We start from the raw sequence: 9,079 nt of genomic DNA, 5'->3' as shown, positions 1-9,079 counted from the left end.
ACGTCCAGTCATGTAAAACATAAAATACGTGGATTACTGCTTCACATTATGAAGAGAGGCTTTCAGAAGCACTTTGTAGCCGATTTCATTGCTAATTGATTGGAGATAATAATGTACCTTCTCATCCTTCATCTCTCAAAAGACATCTGAAAATGTTGGATTAACGAAGTATTTTCTGTGAAATACAATATTACATATGCAACAAATCGCTGACATCTGTAGCCATCAGCAAATCCAAAGGGAGGACGGACAATGTTGACTTCAGCAGGATTTTAACTGAAAAGGGGAGAAAGCCGGAACGAATACCGCAAGGTACTTTCTCTGATGCAAAATTATTAAGAGAGTGCGGTTAACTTCAACTATCAATGATTGGGATTTCAAAAACATATCTTGGCTTTCTTTGAATAACCGAAACGAATAAATGCTTCGTTCGATCTCATTAACGTTCCAATAAATAATCATGCTTTTATTTTTCCTAATGAGATTTATTAATAAAAAAATTTCTTATCTTCAACGCAAACTTAATTGTTTTTTAACGATGCTGATGAGAAAACAATTCTATGATATTAACCAGGATAAAAGCATTTCTTATTCTCTTCGATAATTAGGGAAAGTCTTTCCTCCTTAATTGGTCATTTCATTTTTGTTGGCGTCGCTTCAAATCTCAGCTAATAAATAATCTAGGGAGTTTTTCAACTCACTTCTATTACTATATGTGAAAGCCGACCGGATGAGGAAGATTGAGACAACATCGTTACTTTTCTTTTGTCTTTGAACCCATCAAAACAAACAGAAGAGAAAAATGACACGACCTATGCAATGTAAACGTTTCTATTAATAATACTTACATATTAATGGTGTGAAGATGAGATGAAGCGGGAAGAAAGGGGCCCTACTGGAAGAGGAAGAATGAGTGCGGTCATGTGGGCACAAGTAGGACCAGCTCGGTGCTCTTTTTCTCCTTGGGTGGTGGGAGCAGAGGAATATGTGTAGACGTGCGAACGAGAAAGGTTCTAGCGATAGATTTAGACGAATGGGGCGTATCTCGGATTCAACCCTGTTGGACAGTCAACGCTGAGAGGCAGATGAATCGCACTTTGTTCCTCGCATTAACAATCTAGCGCGAATGATGAAGAAGTCACAAGTCAGGATGGAAAATGACGGCTTCAACACAACTAATTTACAACAAACCTTCGATTAGATTTTCACATCGACATCATAAAGAATTTATTTGTTTACATCTGACATCTCGATACGAAACGTTGTAGCAAAAAATCAGTGCTGGCTATAATTTCTGTAGAAATAACCATAACGAAATAATGAAGAATATTATAGCTATTTCTTTCCACAGTTAATTAGCAATCGTCTCTATTTAATTGGATCCTCTAAATGTCAGTTGTAAACCAGATCTGAACCAACAATAAACATGTTTGTCAAACAATTGCAGGCAAACAACAGAATTACATCGCAAGTTTTAACAATATACTGCTAGGCGACATCACTGACGTACATATGCATTACCTGTGTTTAGCTGTCTTTATTATAATTGGAATTTGGATATTTCATTATATAACTACTATAGATTACAATTTCCGATGTAAAGTTTTCAGCTGTAACTCACCCCCGCCCCGTTAACTTGAAATGGCTTTCTAATTTCCGGCAAGTTCGATGAAATCACCTAATGATTTTAGATTACTGTTCCTCAAATTCTTCCTCGAATGTTCGTTACCCTTGTGGCAAACAAGAATTATTAATATATTTATTGTTATTATTTTTATAAAATTCCACCGAGATTGACGTTACTTTTCGGGATCTAGGAAATAAGTATCAGTCGAGCACTGGGGTACTCGACTGATACTTATCGACTAGCCCTAACCCCCACCTAAAAAGGGATATCGACTAGCCGTGGCCCCCACCTAAAAATTTCAGGTCTGCGCCGGGCGCAGCTAAGGCGTTAGAACAGCCAAGCACACTGACAAGCATCACCTGACGTCTCGGGTAAGGAGAACCGCAAACGATAAGAAGAATTTCGCTGTCAGCAGCTCAGCCCCTCCGAAAGTCTCAAACGCCACAGGCTGGAAGAAACGATTCACTGACAAGTCCCTATACTAAAGGCTTTTATTCGACTAACTGACATTTTTTTGATTCGTTGTCCCACTTCACTTACGAAATTGAATAAGTTTCTTTTTTGGTCACTCCTGTGTAATGCCATCACATATAAATCATGTACAAGTCATGCACTTGCGTAGTTAGTGGGGAACGGTAGGGGCGGCACTTTTAAAGGGGTCGGACTTTTGGGTCTGCTGTAGGTAATATATGTTTTTTTTGTGGGGTTCGGGGGCGGCACACACTCCAGCTACGCTAGTGAAGTCATGTACTGTCAGTTACCAACTAATTTAAAATGTTTGTTTCATTACTTTAAATGTTTATAATATTTAAATAAAATTGTGACTTTCTCCGGACACCCGTACGACTAGTTTGATAACTTATCGGCTTCAACCATAGCGAAACCTACACAAGTGTGATGATCTTTGTGAGACAAGAGTTCATTTTAATTGTTTCATTTGCCATCTTATACAAAATACCACAATAGGGAGTTAAATTACCATTCACAGACGACGAAGATGCGGAGGGAAACTGTTGGAAATGTCAGATGGGAGAACCAAGTGCGTAAAGCCGTGGTTACCGCCCCTGATCCATTAATTCTGTTAATTCCCCCGATGTTGTTTGGTAAACATCATAATTACAGGGTCAGTTCTTGTTTTAAACTGACATTCAGGGGATCCAGTTAAATAGAGATGGTTGTTGCTAATTATCTGTGGTAAGAAATAGCTACAACATTTTTTATTATGTCGATGTGAAAAATCTAAATGAAGGTTTGTTGTAAAATATAGAAGTTGTGTTGAAGCTGTCATTGTCCAGTCTGAGTTGTGACTACTTGAATCTATCGTGACATCTTCATTGGCTCTGTATTAATATGTAAGTATTATTAACAGATACAACATCTACATTGTATAGGTCATGTCCTCTTTCTATTTCATCTGTTTGTTATGATGTATTCAAAGATAAAGGAGTTTAAATTCCGCCGAGGTCAACTTTGCCTTTCATCCTTTCAGGGTCGATAAATTAAGTACCAGTTGCGTACTGGTTCCCTCCCCAAAAATGTCGGGCCTTGTGCCTAGAGTAGAAAAGAATTTGAACATTTTCGCTTAATTTTAAAATTTCAAAAAGTGAAACCAAACATAAAAGATCGCTACAGCATTTTTCTGTTAATTCTTTTCTGCAAAAGTAAATAATAGATGAGAGTAGAGAAATCGCATTTCGTATTAAGTACGACATTGCGGCGCAATATCCAATGATTGTTGTTGGATAGATGCTGTCTTTACCTCAATCTAAAACAACGTGTCTTTATTTGTTGACCATTGGCGATCAACGATTAAAACGGCAGAAAGAACAAAGTTTGAATGAAAAAAACAAAAGCTTTCTTTTCAATTGGTTTACGACAATTAATATGTAAGTATTATTAATAGAAACTACATTGTATAGGTCATGTCATTTTCCTACTGCATCTGTTTTGATGTGTTCAAAAGATAAAAGAAAGTGAACAGAAGAAATTTTGGCGAAAGTAAAGAATACGTACATCCGATGTTTAGGGTTTGGGTTAGGAGTTTTGTTCCGCCGAAAACGAGAGGTGTAGGTATTCTTTACCTCCGCCGAAATTTTAGTAAAGTAACGATGTTGTCTTAATCCTTTTCCGATCGGTTGTCACACATATGTAATAGAAGTGAGTTAAAAAACTTGCTTTAACTGACTTCAATTACTAGCAAATCTACCCATCTACGGTGGAGGCATAAGGGAAAGAAGTCATAACAGCAGTATGTATTGAGAAATGTTTAAATGGACTTGATAGATAACTGGGTTATGTCTTAGAGAAATCACATTATTGTTGGTGATGCAGCATTCTATTGCAGCTACATGACGTGTGTTTCCGACTAAATGTCATGTGATGACGATTCTCTCCCGAACTGAAACAGGATCCCAACCTTAACCTTAACCCTAACATTATGAATAGTTATGTGCACCAGGCCTTCCTTCAACCACTACACAAAGAGTATTAAGAACAAAATGTTATCTAGATATACTTTTATTTTAGTTGTTTACACTATTGTACGCTTGTTTATACTCTTATACATTCAAAGTTCACGAATTTCCCGATTTAAATTATAAATCATATTATGAATGAGGGCCCATTGTCCTGGTAAAAGTTTCGATCTACAGTTTATCAATTTAGAAGGAATTTAATAAAATGTCCATTGTTGAATGTCTTTGGTTTAAGTATCCTCGATATTTTATTCTCTTTTATTTCAGAATATCAGATGACATTGGCATAAAAGAATATTATTTACCTGAGATCCATCAATATTTATCATCTTTTCAAGACAAACAGATGTCATACACAACAGATATGAACCCTCATTTTATAAATCCATCCTAGAATTACTGTGGAATATTGGCTCTGAACAGAATTTTTATACAAAATGCTCTCCAATTCACAGACTGCATTTGTGTTATAATGATTTGATATCGAAATTAAAGCTGATTTACAAAGGAATTTGCAGCATCTTCAAATATTGACAAAAATCACAGTTGATAGAAATATAGCCGAAGAAATCGGAATAAAATATATAAATAAAGGGAAGAAGAACTTTTATATTTATTGTGGTGAGAGAGAAACAAGAATGGAAGACGAATTGTGTGAGAAAAAGATTAAATGTGAAGCAGAGTTTGAAATTATTGATTTCCCTGAGAATATACAGAAAGAGAAAGGAAAGACATTCTATCAGTGTGATATCTGTAAGAAGACATTCTCTGATAAACGTACATTAACTACACACAAACACATTCATGCAGGAGAGAAAAAATATCAGTGTGATATCAGTGGTAAATCATTTCCTCAAGATCAGAACTTGACTGTTCACAAACATATTCACACAGAAGAGAAACCATATCAGTGTGAGATCTGTGATAGATCATTTTGTCAGAAAGACGATCTAATTACTCACAAACACATTCATACAGGAGAGAAAAAATATCAGTGTGATATCTGTGATAAATCATTTAATCAAAATCAGAACTTAATTGTACATAAACGCATTCATACAGGAGAGAGACCATATCAATGTGATATCTGTGATAAATCTTTCTGTCAGAAAGGCGATCTAATTAGACACAAACGCATTCATACAGGAGAGAAACCATATCAGTGTGATATCTGTGGCAAATCATTTCCTCGGAATAGTGAGTTAACTCCTCACAAACGTATTCATACAGGAGAGAAGCCATATGATTGTGATGTATGTGGTAAATCATTCTCTCAAAAAATTAACCTAGTTACTCACAAACATATTCATACAGGTGAGAAACATTATCAGTGTGACATCTGTGGTAAACCATTTGCTACAAGTGATGATTTAAGTAGGCACAAACGTATTCATACGGGAGAAAAACCATATCACTGTGATATCTGTGGAAAATTATTCTCTGATTGTTCTAGCTTATCTAGACACAAACATATTCATACAAAGGAGAAGCCATATCATTGTGACATCTGTGGTAAATCGTTTCCTGCAGCAAGAATTTTGAATATACATAAAGAACTTCATACAAGAGAGAAACCGTATCACTGTGATATCTGTAGTAAATCATTCCGTTCACCTAGTTTCTTAACTAAACACAAACGCATTCATACAGGAGAGAAACCATATGACTGCGATGTGTGTGGTAAGTTATTTTCTCTGAAGCATCACTTAATAATACACAAACGTATTCATACTGGGTATAAACCACATTGCTGTGATGTCTGTGGAAAATCGTTTTACCAGAACAGTCACTTAACTGCTCACAGGCGTATTCATACAGGAGAGAAACCATATCACTGTGATATCTGCAGTAGATTATTCTCTGATTACTCTAGCTTATCTAGACACAAACATGTTCATACAGGAGAGAAGCCATATCATTGTGATATCTGTGATAAATCATTCTCTCAAAAAGGCTCCTTAAGTAAACACATACGAATTCATAGAAAACAGTAACGAGCTCATTATCAGAATGGAGTTTGTGATAAATGCAGTGCATGATGTAGAATATTTGTTCATGATGATCAAATGAATTTTTCCCACTTTTTCAAATTTCTTCAATGAATAATTTTCTGAATACTTCCTAATATTCAGAAAACTTACTGGAGAAACAAACAAGAAAAGACAAATTTACTCATCAAAAATTGAAAACAACATATTTACTGCATTGTGTTTATGAAAACTATCAAGATTCATCGAATGAAAAATTGTGCATGATAAAACTATAAATATGTATTCACGTCTCCAAGAAGATATCACATTATATTTTGTATAGTTACATAAATATTTTTTTGTGTAAGGTAACTTTCCTCTGTGATATGTTTAATAAAGCTTTGTAAATATTCTTAATTACTTGAAATTGAAATAAATCTGGTTTTGCTCTTCAATTATTCTCCTCTTATTCTAAATGTAGAACATTTAACCAAAACTTGTCCTGATACAACCATAAACTACAGAATTCACAGACTTGATCAATGTTTGAGAAAAGTTACACATTTTCCAAACTGATCTTCAAAGCTGTTCGCTTTGTATTTATATAATTTGTTGACATTATTTGATAATAAATATTAGATATTATAGGTTTTGATGAAGTGAATGAGAGATGAACGATAAGATAACTTTATACATTAAATGCTAATGATGGTGGTTATGTCGTAAAGATGTGATGTAACCAATAAGTTAATGGTAGCCAAGTGAGAGGCAGTCTAAAGAAAATCGATTTCCCAATCATTGATACTGTTTCAATCTGATACCATATTGTAGTATCAAAATTCCCATGTGTGACACATTGTTATTTATGATATCTTGAACAAACAACAGAGCAACATATAAGTGGCAAATTAGACATATTTAGAAATATCTCGTTTATCCTCTCCAGTCTCACCTTCCTTTGTGACCACCACTACAGCAGAACCAGATCTATCAGAGACTTACTACACCACCCACCTTATGTCTAACATGGGAATATCCAGATTAAGACAATGTGTTTTATAATGGCAAATGAATTAAAAATGTCTGTGTCAAAGATTTAAGGACATCCTAATTGAGAAATTTGATGAGAGAGAGGAGTAGTACAGATTTGTGAATTGTTTCAGATTGCAAGACTGTTAGAGAAAATTGTGATGTCATAGGAGAGGAACATGTCCACATGGGTGATGGTGCACCACTAACATTTAATGATTCTGCAAAGAAAGAGGCTTGGAAATGCCATTATGAAAGACTGCTGAATGTGGAGAATGAATGGGAGGTGGAGAGTCTGCCAAATGTTGACCCAATTGAGGCACCAACTATCCAAATCAACAGTAGCTTGGTAGATAAAGGAATTAAGGATATGAAGACAGGGAAACCCATGGCCCATCAGGCATCACCACTGAGATGCTTAAAATATCTGGCAGTGTGGGTTATGGGCCTAGTCACCTGTATTGTGAATCAGGTGGTTCATGAAAGTCACACACAAACACTGGTGTAGCAGCACCGTAATCAACTGCTACAAAGATGAAGGTGATGCCTTCGATAGAAATAATTACAGAGGTATCAAATTGTTGGATCAGACGATGAAAGTTATGGAGAGTCATAGCCCAATTAATTAGGATGAGATGCAGTTTGGCTTTGTGCCAGGGAGAAGCACCACTGATGCTATATTTCTGGTAAGGCAACTGCAGGAGAAATGCATAGTCAAAGATAAACCTCTGTACTTGGCTTTTGTTGACTTGGAGGAAGCCTTTGACAGGGTCACCTGATCCCTTATCTAGTGGTCAATGTGGGAACTAGGGATAGACAAGTCGTTGGTGACGGCTGTACAAGCCATGTACAGGGACGCTGCCAGTAATGTGAGGGTTGGAAATGAGTTCATTGAAGAATTCAGGATATAAGTAGGGGTTCACCGAGGATCAATCCTCTGTCCCCTCTTGTTCATCATAGTCCTCCAGGCGATGACAGAGGAATTTAAGACAGGCTGCCCCTATGATGATGACCTTGTTCTTATAGCTGAATGACTACCAGAACTAGTGAAGAAATTTCAGGTGTGGAAGCAAAGTCTAGAATCGAAAGGTCTTAGAAAACCAAAGTCTTAGTAAGTAGAAAGGCAGACAAATCACAAATCTCTTCAGGTAGAAGGCCCTGCTTGATCTGTAGAAAAAGCATAGGTAGAAACTCCATAAGATACACCTGGTGTAAGCATTGGACACATAAGAGGGGCAGCAATATCAGAGGAAGGTCAACAGGGAAAATAGCTTTTTGTGTGGAGGATGCACAAGTAAAATAAACACTAAGAATGTACAGAAAATAAACTCTAACTGCCAGTGGGGTAAGCTAGAGGTAGGAGATAGCTTCTGTTATTTAGGTGACCAAGTTAGTAGTGGAGGTGGATGCTCCAAGAGCATAGCTGTGAGAATACGATTCGGCTGGGAAATTATCGAGAAGTACGTTTACAAAAATCGAGTCAAAACGAAGGAATACCTTTGCTGGATGGATGTTGTGTTCAACTCAATAGAAAACAACGTGTCTTTATTTGTTGGCCATCCCCGTTCAACGGTTAAAACGGCAGACAGAACAAAGTTTGAATTAAAAAAGCCTTCTCGCCTAAATATGTATTATTAATAAAAACAACGGTGGACATTGCAATTAGACACTGAAGGAAAATGGCTGTAACTTTTTTATTTCTTAATTTTGACGATTTTCGTTTTCGATAATGTGTTCTATATGTCACGGTCGTGCGATTCCCCCTAAAAAAAAATTTTGGACCCCCCCCACACACACACACACGCGCGCGGGGGGGGGTCATTTTTGACATTGTGTTCTACATGTTCAGCCTTCTCGCAACTTAGATGTGAAAATGAACGGCTTACATTTATATTGAAACAGAAAAAGGATCATATGTGGAGTCCCCACCACGAAACTTGATATGCTAGAAATAACAGCTAAACGCGGACAATCCAAAT

General features: G+C 36.4%; 2 protein-coding genes across 3 annotated transcripts in view; one reads left to right on the top strand and one right to left on the bottom strand.

The window, feature by feature from the left end:
* The window catches only part of LOC106879695 (zinc finger protein 681), a 35,130-nt gene that overhangs the window by 15,376 nt on the left and 10,675 nt on the right, over window positions 1-9,079 (bottom strand). The gene's annotated exons all lie outside the window — the stretch shown is intronic.
* Window positions 2,357-6,514, top strand: LOC106879600 (zinc finger protein 271). Of its 2 annotated transcripts, none has more exons than XM_014929258.2 (2): window positions 2,357-2,979; window positions 4,369-6,514. In XM_014929258.2, the coding sequence occupies exon 2, from the start codon at window positions 4,740-4,742 to the stop codon at window positions 6,093-6,095; it is 1,356 nt and encodes a 451-aa protein (XP_014784744.1). In that variant the 5' UTR covers window positions 2,357-2,979; window positions 4,369-4,739; the 3' UTR covers window positions 6,096-6,514. The 2 variants fall into 2 exon arrangements, with proteins under 2 accessions (XP_014784744.1, XP_014784735.1); XM_014929249.2 differs by lacking the exon at window positions 2,357-2,979 and adding an exon at window positions 3,349-3,513.

This window comes from Octopus bimaculoides, chromosome 21 (assembly GCF_001194135.2).
Source record: "Octopus bimaculoides isolate UCB-OBI-ISO-001 chromosome 21, ASM119413v2, whole genome shotgun sequence".
Taxonomy (NCBI): Eukaryota; Metazoa; Mollusca; class Cephalopoda; order Octopoda; family Octopodidae; genus Octopus; species Octopus bimaculoides.
The sequence above is the reverse complement of the archived record's forward strand: the minus strand, read 5'-3'. Positions and strand labels throughout refer to the sequence as shown.

Coding starts and splice junctions, on each gene's coding strand:
- LOC106879600 (XM_014929258.2), top strand. CDS start 4,740: ATGGAAGACGAATTGTGTGAGAAAAAGATTAAATGTGAAGCAGAGTTT.